The 17,987-nt window shown below is 45.4% G+C and overlaps 1 protein-coding gene across 1 annotated transcript in view; it reads left to right on the top strand.

Annotated features, from left to right (window-relative positions):
* The window catches only part of EXOC4 (exocyst complex component 4), a 403,799-nt gene extending 385,812 nt beyond the window's left edge, over window positions 1-17,987 (top strand). The window contains exon 18 of the mRNA XM_075756167.1: window positions 16,611-17,987. Within this exon, the coding sequence (XP_075612282.1) occupies window positions 16,611-16,848 (238 nt within the window). The 3' untranslated portion in view covers window positions 16,849-17,987. The remainder of the gene's footprint in view (window positions 1-16,610) is intronic.

Below are 17,987 nucleotides of genomic sequence, written 5' to 3'. Positions count from 1 at the left end.
TCATCTAGCCTTGGGCTATCTTGATTGACACTGATCAAACAAGGTCAGAATTTAGCCCCAAATTCCAGATTGAGCCTGAACAAACATCCAGAGTCATCCCACGGGAACAGATACTCCCATAAGTGTATGTGAATGTGAACTCCATGTCTGACCTCTCACGTAACCTGGTTGGAGGTGCTATTTGATCTAGAAATTGCTTTCTGCTCCTGTGCTTAAAGGTGGGCTCTGCCTGTGCCGAGTTCATGTGCTGAAGGTGTGGTAGACTGCTGGGAGCTTCTGCTGAAAGGCACAGCGAACAGGGCTGTTAGAGGAAGGACAGATTTTTTTAAGAAGGGAAGTTGGCGTGACACAAAAAAAAAAAAAAATTGCGAAGAAAAGGAGGAACCATCAGTGTGTGAAGAACAACCATCCCAGGCATTTATCTGCAGCTGAAATAAAGGTAAATACTGGATTGTCAGCTTGAAATGCATCTCTATTGCCTAGCTCCAGCCTGCAAATGGAAGCAATTAGAAAAATGTCCTGCCTTTTTCACAGTAGGCTGCATCTTTCTAGCACGAGCCCCACAGACAGAAAGACACATGCAAGTCCTTAAGTAGCAGCTTGGTTTACCCTGTCAGTCAGATCTCATTAGAAACTGCAATGCTTCATACCCTGTAATCTGCTAGGAAATAACAGATATTGGTGCTGTGCGATACGTTTTTAAGAGTCACTGCTCATCACTTTTCTATGCGGTAAAGTTATATCTTTCACAGAGGTCTCTTAATTAGATTGAGCCGGGGAGCAGAGCATTTCAACCTGCTGATGCAATGGCATCTGGGAATCAGCAATGTTTCACTGGGAAGGTGTAGGAGCAGGCAGGGCACAGCTGGTAGGGTGTAAAATATCAGTGCTAGGACACGAGGGGGACAGGTAAGGACGTGGCCGGTGCTGGGAATGGTGCTTTCAAGGTCACAGTTGAGGACAGGAGAGAGGAGCAGGGGGTAGCAATGGCCCAGGGCCAGTTCCTGCTAAAACATAGGAAGGAAGAGGGAAAATAAGCAAAGGACAGAAACAACACAACTGAGAGGACCGACAGGGTCAAGCCATGACATAGCGTTAGGGTTAGGGCAGAGCAAGGTATATGGACAGTAGGGTCCAGGGCAGGTATAGCCCAGGAACCATACAGCAGAGCCAGCCAATTTTCTGGCTCCTTTAAGTCATGTATGGAAATCTCTCCAAAGTCAGGAGCCCTAAGATGTGTAGCATGTACCCGTGGAGGTAAGAGTACTTCTCAGGGTGTCTCAGAGGCATCCCTCTAGCTCAGCGAGTCCCGAGTAGCTGGGGTGGTGATCTAGAGAAGCATCACTGGCCTGCTCCTCGCTGGGCAGGTGCTGTTGGCCACAGTCAGAGGTGGGACACCAGGACATGGACTTTTGGTGGACCATGGTATGGCCTGGTACAACCATTGCATTGCATCGCAGCTCCCTGGGTGCTTGTCTTCCACTGCAGGGAGGAACAGACCCCAGGATACCTGGAGCCAGCAACCCTGTGCCAGCACGTTCCAACGTACGTTCTCATCTCATGCACAAGCACACGTGCTCGTCATGCCACATGCTCCAGGCTTGGCGGCGATGCTCAACTGCTTCAGGACTGAACACAGCTCAGTGGCCTTAGGTTGGCTCTACGCCCCATGGTGCCAGCTCAGCATGGCCTTTGCTCAGGGTTAGTCCATGTCCAAGAAGCAGACTGGCATACTAAAGTGGCTGAACTGCTTCTGCTACTTAAAAGCTGGCTTGAGTAACTCTCTGACCCCACCCGGAGCAGGCTCTGTTCCCAGATTTACCAGGGGCTTGCTAAGGATGTGATTCGCTTTCCTAAATATAGTGTCATTTGAAAGACCCCTGGATAGTGTAGGTATGTGAGCAGGGCTGGCAGGTGTGACACAGGGTAAGCCTGGAGACCCAAACCCCATCTGAAATGGTTGCACTAGATACTTGTGTTTAGGCATATTCAGATACATTCCTCCACAGTTAATTACCCTCTAACCAGCAAGATCCTTAATTCATTCAGGTTTGGTCTGTTTTCAAGGTTTTGGCCAACTCAAGGCTAGTAGTGAGTCCTTCTGTTGCCAAGGCACGTGTCCTTGTTGGTGTCCCTGAAGAAGGATTTCCACCAGCTGCATTGTGGAACCAGTAGTTTCGTTCCACCTGATGAAGATCGGTGCCTGAGGATGGGCAGGTCGTTCCAGGTGATGGGTCATTTTTGGCTGATGGGGTCTGTAAAACTCGTAAGTGTTGCATGGCATCATCAGGATTTCTTTTCCTTTGTCACATGGTGCATCTGAGTTGGCCAAAGAAAGTTCAAAGATTGTTGTTCCACCTTTCAAATGCTGAGAGCTGGGGCTGATGCAAAAGTCTTTGTTAACTGGGGCATCTGGGAACCTTCCTTTCTCACTGGTGTCGAAGCATTGGCAGTTAGGGCGGTAATTTGCCCTCGTGCTAGGGGATATTCTCACCTCCGGCTGCTTTCCTCTGGATTTCCACACTGCCTTCCTCTAGAGCAAGGGACCACTGATTGGTACCCAAAGGAGCCACAGCCCCACAGAGAGGAGACCACTAACGAGCCCATCTCCTGGCTCTGGGATCTAACCAAATTCTTGCAGGCTCCAGGGAGCCAGTTGCTTCTCATGGGGACAAGTTGCATTCAGCAGTTTCTGACCCATGGAGGAGCAGCTCCACATCATCTTCTTTCCCGCTCCCCACCTTTCTTCCCTCATGAAGCTCATGCAGTAGCATCCTGTTTTGGGTATTCAGCCACCCCAGTGTTTTTCACCATGAGCTTTCCCAGAAAAGGTGTGGTCCATCTGAGTTGGATTTTGGATACTAAGGTCTGATTGTCATAATTAGTCTCATAGAATGGTTGGGGTTGGAAGGGACATTTCAAGGTCTAGTCCAACCTCCCTGCAATGAGCAAGGACATCTTCAACTAGATCAGGTTGCTCAGAGCCCCATCCAACCTGGCCTTGAACACTTCCAGGGATGGGGCATCTACCACCTCTCTGGGCAACCTGTTCCAGTGCCTCACCACCCTCAACATAAAAAATTTCTTCCTTATATCTAGTCCGAATCCACCATTTTTTAGTTTAAAACCATTACCCCTTGTCCTATCACAACAGGCCCTATTAAAAAGTCTGTCCCCATCTTTCTTATCAGCCCCTTTTAAGTATTAAAAGGTCACAGTAAGGTCTCCCTGGAGCCTTCTCTTCTCCAGGCTGAACAACCCCAACTCTCTCAGCCTGTCTCCATAGCAGAGGTGCTCCAGCCCTCGGATCATCTTCGTAGCCTCCTCTGGACTCTCTCCAACAGCTCCATGTCCTTCTTGTCCTGGGGACCCCCAAGCTGGATGCAGCACTGCAGGGGGGTCTCACCAGAGCAGAGTAGAGGGGCAGAATCCCCTCCCTTGACCTGCTGGTCACACATTACCCTCTGACTTCCATCCTTGAATGAGATTAAAATGATGCCCCAAAAGGGAAGCCGTGATTTTTGCAGCTAAATCGGTAAAAAACTGAGTAAACTGAGAGATGATTCTTCAACTGCAGACAGCAACTGGCTCCAGGGCACAAAAACACACGGTCTGGCTGGGGAATGCAGATCAGGCAATTCCTGTCTATCCAAGGCAGATCTTCTGGTGAGGCTGACATGAAAAATTCTGACTCAAATGCAGGAAACATGGAGTTAAGGAGGTGAATTATTGATGGAGCGCAAGTATTACCATATCTGACAGATGGAGACTGTCTGAGAACATTTTGCAGAGTGGCATCTGCACCGTGCCTGATTGGCGTCCCTGAACTTTCGCACCTCAGATGTAGAATATCAACACACAAACTCTGATGTAGCAATTAAATCTGTCCCGTAATGAACCTGGGCTTCGTAGCCAAAAAAAAAAAAAAAATATCCATACGCTCAGGTAAAGACCAAAACCCTCATTTCTGGTATTTAAAATAATTACATCCAGACCACTGCGTTTGAATGTCCACATATGATGTCAACATATACAGATACGTATCGCTTTCAGGAAATGGTCTGCAGCGTGTAATCTCTTACTGAGGTTTTACAGAAGGCTGTAAAGCCTGCCTTGTATTTTACAATTTGTATTCCCGATCTGAGATCAAATAATATAGAAAAGATATAAAATTCAGATGACATCTCTCATCGCCTAAGTGCATTAACATCTAAAGCTGAAGTCAGTCTCTCAAGTGCATACAGAAGTCACATATCCAGATATGTATTCCACATTGTCATGTGTGCAAAAACAAAGAGAAGAAGAAAAGAGGTGCAAATAATAGCAAGTTTTATGCTTTCATGACAAACAGCTTGTATTATGAAGAAGCAATATGTAAAGTATGTCTTTTTTAATAAGATTCAGTGCTTTCGTATTCCAGGTTGTTTTCTTAAGCCCAACGCAACTCGGTAAATGATTGTAATTTTTTGCCATCTGTTAACTGTTTGGTGCGCTGTGTGAAATTCATTCTTCCTTCACTTGAAGCATGCAAATGTGCAGATTCTGAGAATCATCAGGAAAATGTGGGGTTTGTCCCTGGAGGGGGTTCAAAGGTGGACGCCAGCAGGGAAGCTGGCCCAGGGTGGTTACTCAGTGAGCATCAGCATGGGGTTGGCTGTTACTGGGTTGTAGCCATCCCGGCGCACACACAAAGGTCTTCGCTCTGCCCCCTTAATCTCAACGGACCTTCATTTTCTCAACCACAAAGCAGCCTTTTGAGAAAACGGAGAACTTCTGCACGTGATGCCTCTAAAGTGCTTTGAGATGTACAAATGGGAGTTGAAAGAGGAGGTTAATAAATTAATAGAAAAGCCTACAGGTTCAGTGCTCACGGCAGAGAGTCTGGAGGTTTCGCACAGTTAGAGGATGTGTTTCTGGAATGAGATAAAAATAGCAGTTCAGAGGAATTTCTCTGCTTTTCATGGCCAAGTACTACTCCATCAATTCAGAAGCAGTGCTGGGATTATCTTCTCGCTCTATAGGGACCAACTTTGTTTCCAAGGAGCCACTGTCGCACTGCAGTGGGGTCTGCCTGGGGTTTGCAGCCTCTACGTAAGGAGTGGTGAGCAAAGGGATGCGTCTCCCAGATACTCCATCAGGAGGACAACCAGACCTGGCTTTTCCATGCAGTGGAGAATGGAGATAGAAACTACATCTATGGCCGTGGGTCTTGTCCTGCACTGATGTTGCCTTGATAACGGTTTCATTTTAAATGCTAAGGGTTTGTGCTGTCTGGCAAAAACTATCGTCGCGCAGATCTGTTGGCTCAAAAAGTGGAGATCATTGGAGCTAAAATTTCACCAAGAGTGGCCAGAAGAGGCCACAGTTGTACTGCACACAGCAGTGGCAGTACTTGCTCTGGCTTAGGTGAACATTCTTTCAGGAGCGGTATTTTTCCAAAGGAGCAATTAAAAGTGGCCTTCTTGCTTTGCCTACATCAACAGTACCTTAGAAAGGCAATGGCTTCCCTCTGCAAATACGTCTTTTGCCCTAAGTACGTTAGAGAGGGAAAAGCAATTTCAACCAAAAATACTGCTGCAAGAGCAAATGAGTAGCAGCTGGCCATAAATACCTCTGGCCTGCAAATCTGAAGGTTTCTAAGCATCAGGAGAAGCGTTGAGAACTGGCATATTAGGTGTGATGAAATGTTCATCTGGCCAGTGGGCAACGCAGAACACATGGAGAAGAGTGTTGAAGGTCTTAAGCATTAACGCCTTCATCCAGGAGACCCACAGTTGTCTGTTGATGTCCTCTACTTTTGACCATCTAAAAATTTGGCATTGAATCCACCCTGGCTGCCCGGTTTCATTATAATAAACAAACTCCACAGTTCGGACTTCAACCCAATATAATTATCTATTGTAGTGTAGGATGAATTGACTTTGCCCCATTTATTTTCCATTCATAATTAGGAGACCATGACAATCAATCCCCTTGAGGTCTTGGTGGTGGCAGTAACCGATGATGAGTCAGTGGGTAGGGTTTGAGGCTGCTGCACCATTTTCCTCCTGGTTCGGATAGGTCTGTGCAGTACTGGGCAAGCGGGGGGTCTGTAGGTCACTTCCCAGTCTAGGTGGTTTCCAGGCTGGCACAAGGTAATGACGCTGGAGAAGAAACCATAGTGCCGTGAGGCAGGTGAATCCAATAAAGGGCTCTTTTACCTGAGAAATGCCAACAATTTCAACAAAAAAAATTATAGCAAGCCAAATTTGATGTCAGCACATCAAGAAAATATCTCGGTTCCCTAATTTCTGAAGCCACTGCAGCATTCAAACCAAATAAACAAAGGTAGCCAGAAAAAAAAAAAAAAAAACAAACCATGAATTGGAGTTTTCAAGAATTTGGGGCTGTTTGCCTGACTCTAGCAAGTGGTTCAAACCTCTGACCACAACCTACTACAGGCAGACTCTGCCTTGTAATTTCCTCCCGCTGTTCACGTGTTGCAGCCCGTTCTGCCCGTCAGCAAGCAGATGCCATCAGCTGTGTCCTTCACCCATCGGTAGCTACCAAACATTCCTGATTTTATTAAAAATCAGCAAACTTGCGCCACCGAGCATCTCCCTGGTTACAGCGTCAGGTTTTTCTATCCAGTTCCAAGCCACTTGATCCTAAATAAGGCTGGGGGGGTTTCTGCCACAGTAATTGTTGTTCCTAAAGGGTAGCTAAAATTATATTATTTTTTGCTGACTGGAGCAATCTTTGCAGTACTTTCCATCGAACTGCTGATTCTCTCTTCTTTCGGCCTACATTCATTTCCACGTTTCCTCTCATTTATGCATGAGGCAAGGGGAAAAAAATTGCTTAATATTCTTTATAAACTGGCATATGGTATAGATAATTTTTTCTTTTTACTATATGCAGTAAAAATGCAAATCCGTGTGGCTTATTTGCAAATGCTGTCATTAATAACCGATATTTAAACAGGCCGGATTAGCACTTTTACTGATATATTAAAAATTCTTTTTCCAATCATTTGCACACTCAAAATCAATTTTAATACAACATGTAAATTGAATTTAATTTTTTTATATAAAATAGCATTTATCTGCTTGAACCATTAAATTTACTATTTAATATGTACTTTCCAGCTCACTTGGTTAGGATTTCATTGCTCTTTATCTGTATAAATTTAATTAGCCTTGATATCATCAGTATATTATAGAACTAATTAAAGATTTAGATAAGTGCTGAGGGTGCTTATTTAATACCCTATAAAGTTCCATTTGGAGAGCGAGAAATTCCATCCTTCATTATATCAGCCAGTGTGGAGCTACAAGGAGGGTCTCAGATATTGTTTTTGAAAAATTATTTAATGGGGTTTAATGGATTTATCCTTCCTTTGAAAAGCCGTGTAATTACTGTGTATCGCTGCACAGCACGAGGGTGGTTGGAGTCGCTGGGGGAGCGGGTTTTTAAATGCTCCGTGCGCGTGTTCCCCTCCGTGATGACGCCGCCTGATGCACAGACATCCCCAGGCGTCACGTTTTCCCAGCAAGGAGACATCGTCCGAGTCACGAGTGACAAAGCACAGAGGAAGGGAAAAGGGAATAAGAAGGAAATATTAAAAAGAAAGTAGGAGATAAGGTAGAGCTTAGGCAGGTATCAGGATGAAAAGGAGGAGAGAGAAAAGGCGAGATCTTTTGGAAGAGCAGTTACGTTCTGCACGTACCTTACCTTTTCCTTCGCTAATTAGCTCTCCGATTTATCATCTGTGTTCTACAAATAGGTTTGCAGTACAGAGAAAACCAAGTTCTTCAGTGGCACAGAGCTGCACACAGCACCCAAAGGTGCTGGCTGGGGTTTTTTTTCCAAAACTAGCCATTAAAACCAAGCTGCTTTAATCTGCAGAGAAGCCAGCGCATAGGTGAGCTGATTTGCCTTTAGTGTTTCATACGCTGTCTGTGTGGTTTCAGTTTTAAAAAGGAAAGCAATTCGCTTTCATAATTCGGTTGGCTTTAATTAGAAAACTGTACATATACCCTTTTGAATAAATACACCTACTTTTCTTGCCTGGCTCCGTACCCTGTTCAGAGTTCTGTGCGCTGCCATCCCAAAAGCAGACACGGTACCGATCAAGGCGTGAGGGTTTCCCATCTCTGATACTGTTTTCTACCTTGAACAACTGACTTAATTTTTATCTCAATTCTTCCAGCTGTTAAAAAAAAAAAAAACCTAAAACTATCCTTACCTCACAGCCCTGATTATTTATTAAGGGCTGTGATTTGCAGAGGTACCGCAGGAGCATGAAGCACCATTATATTATAAATTCACTTTTATTTCATCCTCTCCTGTTTTGTTTTCTTTCGCAAACCATTTCACATCTTGGGTGTTTGCACATTTTAGCTTTTTAAGTGCTTTTTACGTTCTTGACGCTCTCCTCCTGTAGCACTGCAGCACAGAGCCATCTGTGGGGTGATGGGGTATCTGCCTTTGGCTTCCGAGAGGCTGTGAATGAGGTGGGCTCTGGTGCACCTAGAGGAGATGTAGATCATAGCGGCACACAGACATTTTTGGCTTGATTTTAGGTTCCCTCTACAGTCCGTGGAGACAAATGGGCGCTTCTTGGCCACAGTTCATCTCACCTCAGGCAGACATGAGAGGTGTCCATCTGTTGGCATGGTTTGTAAGAGGAGCTGGGGTTGACAGCCAAACCATCTCTGATGTGGACGTCTAAAGCCGTGAGAATTCCCCTAAAGCACTGCGGGTTCTTCTGGAGGCAGAGAATGGGCATTACTATTGTTGTCCCCAGAACTGCTCCAGGTTAATTAAAAATCAATAAAGAAATCTTAAGAAATTATGATCGGGATATACATTCCCCTGTGGAATAGCGTCCTGAGGGTAATGATATTCTCTTCTGTGTTTAGGGCTGTAGCTGCATAGAGGACTTGAAGGATGCAGTTCAAGATGAGCGGCAGTTAGTGTGGCCGTGTAATGAGGCAGGTACCTTCCATCACGAGTTTCTATTTTGTTATCGTAAGCTCCTGAGATGGAAGAATAACCAGCATCCGTACTCGCAGACTCTTGCTTTAAAATGCTGATCAGTGACGCGTGTATGCAAACATCACTGCAGTCTTCATGAGGTGTAGAAATTACAGGAATTGCTGGTTTATGTGGATTTTCCTTTGCTCGGTATTTCAAGTTTTCAGAACTTGCTCACCTCTCCTGCTCCATCTCCAGTGCCCTGTAACCAGCAGCTCCAGTCTCACCTCTTTCCCTTTCCCACCTCAGATATCTCATGCTCCACTGACAGAAGAGCTCCATGGGCTTCTCTTCTCAGTCAAGAAATCCATTTCTTCTGCATTACGTGACCTGAAGTTACCTCATTTCTTGCTGTATCTTCCCGTTTTGCACTCACTCACTCACCTCCTCCGTATATTTCAATGTAATGGTTCCACCAAGATCTGCGTGTATCAAAACCGAGTCACTTTATAACTGCAGCTTTGGTCTTTTTTCCTCTTCACTTGCACACTCATTGTTCTGTCTCGTGATTTTTACAGATTTAGTCTATAAATGCTTCATACTTAACCTTTTTTTACTTTCTTATTAGAGTACCTAAGAGATTTTTGGGTGCTATAAAAGTGGCTCCCTAATCCCAAAAAGGGAGAGAGATAAAGGACAGAATTTTTTTGTTCCCTTTGGGTAAGTCACCACCCAGATCCAACTTCTTGCCTTGTGAATCTGTTTCTGTCTGCACGACTACAGAGTGGGCACCTAGCTATATAATGAAGGAATAATTAAAGTAAGATCCTTTATTCTGAAACATCACAGAGTTCGTCTGAAGGTCCTTCTCTCAAGAAGAGATCAAGTCATTCTCAGGGAAATCAGAATTTAATTTTGAATTCACCTGGCCATCTTTTGAAAAACTTTTTTGTGTGCAGGCCTTGGGTTATAGGTTAATATTAGCATTTAAATGGAGAATGGTATTAATAGCCCTCAGAGGAGCTCGTCTCATCCTGATTGCCTTTCCAGACATTTTTTCTAAATGAGAAAGCCTCTTGATTTTTTTTACACTTTCTCCAAGAATAGGGTTCAAGACACCATCTATTTTGATATGTATTTACTCAAAAGGCATCCTTGCAAAATGGGTTCATTGCTGGCAACTTGATGTTTTGTTTTAAAACTGCTATTAAAAAAAAAAAAAATCAAAGCAAAACAAACTGGTTTGTGTGTTAATTGGCTTCTTCAGTTTTAGTTTGTCCATGGGTTGTTTTTCTTTCACCTGGGAATCATTTCCACCAGTAATAGTTATCTTTCCCTATCTGCTCTTAGCACAAAGATGTTCTTCATATGATGGTAGACCTTCCTGGGCCAATTCCGGGTTGCTGAAGTCAGCAGGAAGAGTACAGTTGTATTTCGGCTTTGGATTAGGCGTTATTTGCTCTAAGGTATGCGTTTGTCCTAAAAACACACCCAAAGAATTCAAGGGTTAGTTCAGAAACGTGGAACCCAATCCCACTGCCAACAGTCAGAGGAACAGGTCACAGACATCTAGGTTGGTTGACTTCCCGGGATGTGAGATGAGGACTAATCACATTAAGGTCCACTGTAAGGATGGATTTTATTTCTTTTAAAAAGATCAAATCTTTGTCATACACCCATCAAAACTAGTTTATCATCCTGTATGGGCAGGATAGTAAGGACTTGGGGCACCTTTGACAGCCTCCTCCTCGCCTCCTCAAAATACAGCCATCACCACTGAAGCTGGACGTAAGTGGAGAGTTTGGCCAGGTATTTATCATCCTAAAGAGCTAAAGGCTCGGAGCCAGATTACTGTTTCCTTTCCCTTGTAAAACAGCAATTGTTGGTACTTCCATAGCAAAGTAGGTGAGATGCTCTGGAAAAACCTGTACCACGTTTACATGTATAAAATCTGTCACATCAGGTCAACTCAACAACCCCATCCATGCTTTCCAGCACAATGCCAATAAATAACTGTCCGAGTAAACACACAAACAAAAAGATTTCCCTGATGAGGCGAGTGACTTTGTTCCCATCGGTCGCATTCTTGACTTCGTACGCCGGTGACTCAGCTTTGATCTGTTCTCTTCTTACCCCACGTATCTCACCGCTGAGCACTGGGAGGATCTTACTGCCCAGGCTGCTGAGGTGTGTAGGGTAAATCAGCTCACGTGTGCTTTGCCGTGCTCACGCAGAAGCCGACTGAAGGCTTGGGAAGCTAAATTTCTTTTTTTTTGTTAGGTATGCTAATGCACTACTATTATTTATTAACCTATTTGTCAGATGATAGAATCAGCTTTTGATAAATATTAATTCTTCTCCCTGGTCTTAAATCTCAACTTTAAAAACAAAAACCAAAGCAGTTTGCCAGCATTTCGCTGAACAGAGATTTCCCTCACCTGTCATCCATTTATTTCCCCCCATCCCTTACTAACTTGCTTTTCTCAACCTCCACTTGATAATCAAAAGAGCATTTATAACGGCAGGGACAAATACACTTCTGAAAGTAAAATGAAGAGCCTAAATAAAAAATCACAGAACAAGAGGCTCATCCCACTCACTCTTTCATATTTCATTATTTGATAACATCAGAAGATGAGTCCATCAGAGCTGCTTGGGCAAAGGCAAACAGGAGTGTGTCTGATCAATATTTATTAATACTTTCAAAGACAAGGGAGGCAAAGTTGAGCAGACTTCGTAATGGAGTGAATAATTACTCATGCAAATAGGGTTTGGCCGAAGGCAATGCCATGCCAAAGCGGCAGGTTTTTAATTGCACCCAATTAAAAATGCATACCTTTCGCTCACTCGTACTGTCTCGCTTGCTCTCTTTTTTTATTATTTTGTAGGAAATTTTTAATTAAAAAATAATCTGATCCTGAAAAGAGCGACAGATGAATCCTGTGTTTATTAGGTGCAGAATTCTTCAGTAATCCAAGAGTTGGGACAGGCTAAAAAGGAAGGCAGCTGTAAGGACGTGGGGTGAAGATGGGTTTGCATTGCTGAGCTTGTCCGGTGATCGGTCTGGGCTGCAGACGAACAGCTTCAGTTCTTGCTCCTTCTTCTTTTAAGGTGCTCTGTCACCTTGGGAAGGCCGTGACTCCTGCGCTTTGGAGCAAAGACTTGTCGTCTCTCAGAGAGATCGCCCAATCCAAGATACGCTCTCTGTCATTTTGTTGAAAACCCAGCCAGAATTGGCAAAGGTAAAAATCGCATTTCACATCTGCTCAGCGTAAATTCCCTGAAGGCGATCAAAGTTTCCTAAATCTAAGTGTTTACCTTGGCAACCTTACTGGTTTTTTTTCTACGCATTGTGTGTATAACTGTACTTGAGATATTGCCAATACTCTCAAAGTTAACCTTATATTAGATTTCTGACTGTATATTGAAGCATCTTGATAAATACCCAAATTTTGTAAAACATTATGGCTAACAGCAGCTGCTGGGCACTCAGCGCATGAGCCGGAAGGATGCTATAGAGCCAACTGGTAGATAGTCACGATTCAAATTTGGGATCTTAGTTTCTGCAAGATCCCAGATACAACTATTTCATTATGCCAAGTCCACGCATAAGCGTTACAGGACTAATTACAGCTAAAGAGGGGAGCTGAAATGAAAACTCATCCTTCGACCGCTGACCCACAGGGCTTTATCAGTCCCTGCCTGTAACTAGGTGTCCCTTTAACTGCTCTAGCTGAAGAAGGAGCTGTGATTTTCTGGCTGGGAGAGGGTTGACAGTAGTGCCAGTGTCATCAAGGAGGATGAGTCTGAGCCTCCGCTGTGCCCCTGTCACCTGCCACTGCATCGCCACTTCTGGAACGGCATGAAATCTGCTATTTTGAGGGTTTTATGTGTCTACCTGCAAGAGGAGACAAGATTTAAAGAATATCCATCAGCATGGCGGGAGATGGATTGGACACACAGGCCTTGCTGTGATGTGCTCCTGAGCCAAGTCTTGTTTTTCCGTAGAGAGGTTCTCAGGGAGTTTTCCATGCATGTCTCAGGAGAGTGCTGGGACTTTGTCCTTGTGCCGGGATTACAGTGTTAGCATCGTTAGCAATCAAACTGCTAAATCTGTTCCCATGATTGGAGATGAGGTTTGGTTTAGTCTCCCCCTCCCTGAATCCAGTACTGAGAAATATCTTCCCAAGGTTTTGTGGCTTTGACTATTGATGTTTTATCAGAAGCTGAGATGCGATGCTGTGACTCTCCAGGGGACCAGATCAGCCTTGCAGCATGCTGCTTGTCTGAGCCATGAAGGTATTTTCAATCCCTGTGTCAAACACTGGCCTCGCTCAGCGTCACAGTCTGAGCGAACAAGAGATGTAAACGTTGAGGGGAGTATAGCAGTAAATCGTATCGTGTCATGCGGTGGCACGGTGGCTTCTGGGGGGACCACCGATTGTGCTGTTGGGTTCTCCATCATAGGCACGGAAACTGAAATCAGTAGCTGACACAGAGTGACTCGGCGTTACCCAAACCGGATGAGTTTGTAGCTTGTAGGGATTACCCAAATGCTTTCTGCAAATAGCAGATACAGGGATGTGCAAGGTGTCCCCCATCCTCACCTATCCATCTGCCTGTTGAGCTGCACAAACAGCCTCTTTTATCATTTATTGATGATCCCAGGGCTGGAGCACCTCTGCTATGGAGACAGGCTGAGAGAGTCGGGGTTGTTCAGCCCGGAGAAGAGAAGGCTCTGGGGAGACCTTAGAGCCCCTTCCAGTCCCTGAAGGGGCTACAGGAAAGCTGGAGAGGGGCTGGTGACAAGGGCAGGGAGTGACAGGCCAAGGGGAATGGCCTGAAGCTGCAGGAGAGGAGATGGAGATGAGATGTGAGGCAGAACTTCTTCCCTGTGAGGGTGCTGAGGCCCTGGCACAGGTTGCCCAGAGAAGCTGTGGCTGCCCCTGGCTCCCTGGCAGTGTTGAAGGCCAGGTTGGATGGGGCTTTGGGCAACCTGGGCTAGTGGAGGGTGTCCCTGCCCATGGCAGGGGGTTGGAACTAGATGGGCTTTGAGGTCCCTTCCAACCCAAACCAGTCTGTGAGTCCATGATTCTATGATCCTGTAGTAAGTCAGGGGCATTTGGGGTTCCCTCAGACAAAAGTGCTACCAAGCAGCTGTTACGAAAGCTGTTCTCAAGCAGCTTGCATGGTTTCCCTTTCTTTTCTAAGGGAAATGTTCTCATTTAGACAGTTCTCTGCCCCATTTACCCCCTGCTTCTAAGGGAACAACATGTCCTTGCAGCAGAGCCCACCTCAAAGTCCCCTTGGGCAGTCCATGATGCTGGTGAACCAGTCCTCCATCGGCTCCAGGAGTTTCATAGTCTGTAGCTCAGATGTGTGGAGCCTAACAGCGTGATTGTTTTTTGAGCTTATCATTCATCCCCAGAAGGTATTTTTTTATTTCTGTCTTGTGCCTTCTACACGTATCCTGTCAGTCCTTGTTCTCTGAACTGACGATTTTGGACTCCTCTTCCTCCGGCCCTTCCTCCCACCTGATCCCAGCTGGCCCCTGACACCAGTTATGTTGGTGCAGACTTTCAACCACAGGAGCAAATTCTCAGGTCACGACAGGAGGCGATGTCTTGAAGAAGCAGAGGAGATAAAAACCGCAGAACTCCAAAGCCCAGTAGCCTGGTCACGCTAGCAGAGGCAAAACCTGGGATGTTCCAGGCGTGTGGTTTTGCTATAGCTGGTTACAGTCATTGCTGCCGTGATTTGCAGTCTGGCGGCACGCTGGATGCTCTCCAAAGGCACAGCTAAGCCAGACCTGAGAGCCTGCAAAGTACAGAACAAGAGAAATTTAATATGCAGCTTTGCCATGTTTGCCCTGATTGCTATTTTAATGCATTCAAAGAGGAAAGAAAGGGAGAGAGGTGATAACTTTTCCCAGAGCCCCTGCTCTTGGGTTTTAAATAATTTATTCCACCAAGACCTAAGGTTTAGACTGCAGCCTGCCCTTGTCCTCCTGCAGAAGCGTGGAGGACTCATGCAGGGCCCTTCCCTTTGGCTGCTTTCTGCCTTGCTTTGCTCTTCAGCCAAAGAAGTGCTGGGTGTTTGGCTGAAACAAGTCCTCGCTGCCATATGATGCATGCAGACAGGGATCTTTTCGCTTCTCCTTCCCTGAGTTTTCAGGGAAGCTTGTTTCTTTACAAGGGTATCTAACACCTGTATGAAGCTATAAAGTTAACCAATTCCTCTAGAAAGAGGTACTTTCCATCCATGCACCACTTTTTTTGGTTTTGATCCCCCAAACAGACCTAAACCTTCAGCCAAGGTTCATCGCTTAATGGAACCTTCCCCTTATTCCTGACCTGGAGCGGTCTGCCCAGGATTGGGAACCCCTCTGCATAAAGCAGCTTTGTAAAGCCTTGTATTTTCACAGCTCCCTCCAGACAGGATGCTTTGTCTTGGTGATATCTAGACCACAGGCTCCTGACCCCAGATCTTACCCCTTGGTACGGATGGGGAAACTGAGGCACGGAAGGCAGCTGTGTGAATGGGAATGGCCGTGCCAGGAATTCACAAAAGTGCTGTATAAAGGGGACCAGAGCTCCGATTCCCCTTCTGCTGCGGAAGGCAGTGCTTTCCAAGGGTCACGCGCTCTCCTCCCGGTTTCAAACCTTAATCAGTTTGTGCTATAAAGGAAGGAGGGAAAGAAAAAGTCTCAAAGGACCCCAGCAGCTCTCACTAGTTTTATCTCTTCCACCTGGGCTGTGGAGTCTGAGCAAATAATCCGGTCCCGCACCCAGTCCCAGCCCATTTTTTCTGCAGTGCTTGGATTGGCAGCTGTCAGAACTGCCCCACTGCTTCCCTGGCCCGTGACACGTTTTCCCTTCCAGTAAGTACTTGCTTAAATTCTCTTCCTTGGAAATCCATTCTTTCACTAATGCCACTTTACTTTAATTTAAACCAGCCTCCACTGCAGCCCCTGTATTATGCCTTCTCTTCACATGATCTTTTATTTATTAAAAAAAAGCACCTCGGCTCCTGGCTCAAATTTTATTTTGCATTATTTAATATTTTTCCTCTCAAACTCTGTGTCTCAGTAGCATTGGAGGTCTCTGGAGTTTTGGGCTTGAAGCTCCATATTAGCATCTCTCTGCAAGAGGGCTTCATTAGGGACAAAAAACCTCCACTTCCCCTACCCCTGTGATTCTTTTCCGTTCCAGAAGACTCCTGTTCTTGCAGGCTGAGTGACTAGATACACATCTGTACATCACCACGTATATATATATCTGTATGCATCTGTATCTATCTACTTTGTACATGCTGGATACCAAACAGTGACGTCTCGGCTGATGGTAACTACTGGGAAAGAGGAGCCCTTGGTTCTCCATAGTTTGTGTTTTAGCTTGAGTATGGAAGAGTGTGGGGAGCAGATCGGTGAGATTCGCTCCCCTGTGCATCTCCCTGCCCACTTGGCATCTCCTGATGTTCAATAGGAAGATGTTTGTGCTCTCTTTGTACAGCACCTGACGCAGCTTTCTCCGCTCATGGCACTGCTGAATAAAAGTAACAGTTGATGGTATTCTACAGAAAAAAAGGTCTGGAGCATAGAGTATCACTATTCACCAGAGTGGTTTGTTTTTTTTCATTTGCTTGCTTTTCAGGCAGTATTATGAGATGCTCTACAACACAGCAGACGAGCTTTTAAACCTGGTGGTGGATCAAGGGGTGAAGTACACAGAGCTGGAATACATCTATGCCCTGAACTTACTGCACCGGAGCCAGACGGGTGTGGGAGACCAAACCACCCAGAACATGAGGTTGCAGCGGTTGAAGGAGATCATCTGTGAGCAGGCTGCTATCAAACAGGCCACCAAGGACAAGAAAATCACCACCGTGTAATTTGCTCTGGCGCTCACGGTAACTGAGCAGCAGGGGCTGTCAGGTTGCAGGTCCAAGCCTCTGCGTTTATGTTATAATCAAAGGCAAAAGCGCGTCTCTTCTGGGTGGCATTGTACTACCGAGAAGCCATTTGAGATTTGGCTTTGGGGTTGTTTTGGGGGTTTTGATGTGTAATCACCTAATGCTTCCTTAATGCGTTGTCCCAAGAGTGATTGCACAGCAGGAACAGGCATCTTGGCGGAGGTTTGGGTGGGATATTTGGCTTTGCTCTGTTGCTGCTGCTTCGCCTTGAAGGCAAGCTGCTAGCTGGCGGGGTGGGAAAAGAGAATATTTCACACTGGGTTAGGTCAGAGTCTTCAGTGGAAATTCAGACCACACTAAAATAAACAGCACCATGACAGTCAAGCGCAGACCTGTTGGTCACATGTGGGATCTTGATGGTTTTGAAGCCATTCCACCAGCGTTGCTGCATGGAGCCTGTTTAAGCTCTGCCAGTACTATTTTCGATGACAGTTGTAGATGCATTAAGTTTTCTGCTGTTTCCACTGCAAAGAGGTCTAGTTGCTTATTCCTTCGGATAGTGATAAGCCAGTTCTCGTAGTGGGAGGTAACTTGGGACCATTTGTTTCCACTTCTACTTTTTCATTATCACAGAGCCATATGGCATCGGTTTCTACAGTGCATACTGCACTGGGTGATGGTGGATATAAGAGAAAATTGCCAATAAAAGGTAATAGCAAAACTTAATTCTCTTTTTTCTGAATATATCTTTTGAGTCTCCTCAGCTCAAAAGATATTTTGTAATCGGCATTTGATGTACTGGAAGGACACGCAGGCTTTTGTAGCTCAGCAGTGATGGATCAGCAACAGCAGGAGGAGGGCAGGTCCCAGCTCTGCCATCACCATTTCTGCCCTGCCTTGACCACATAAAGCCACCTGGTAAGAGGTTCCTTACTCACGGAGGCTGAGCAGTTTATACCATCCCTCCAAACCGAAAATACACTGCACTTGTGATTCTCAAGTAAATTGTCAACCCAGCTGGGTTCCACATGATGAGATAGGTTCTCTCTGAGCTGTGTAACTGCTTGTGTGTCAGTCTTCAAACTGCAAAATTAAAGGATGTTTAAAGACTCCTCAAA

This window comes from Balearica regulorum, chromosome 1 (assembly GCF_011004875.1).
Source record: "Balearica regulorum gibbericeps isolate bBalReg1 chromosome 1, bBalReg1.pri, whole genome shotgun sequence".
Classification (NCBI taxonomy): domain Eukaryota; kingdom Metazoa; phylum Chordata; class Aves; order Gruiformes; family Gruidae; genus Balearica; species Balearica regulorum.
Note: the sequence above shows the minus strand (reverse complement) of the source record. Positions and strands in the feature narration are given on the sequence as shown.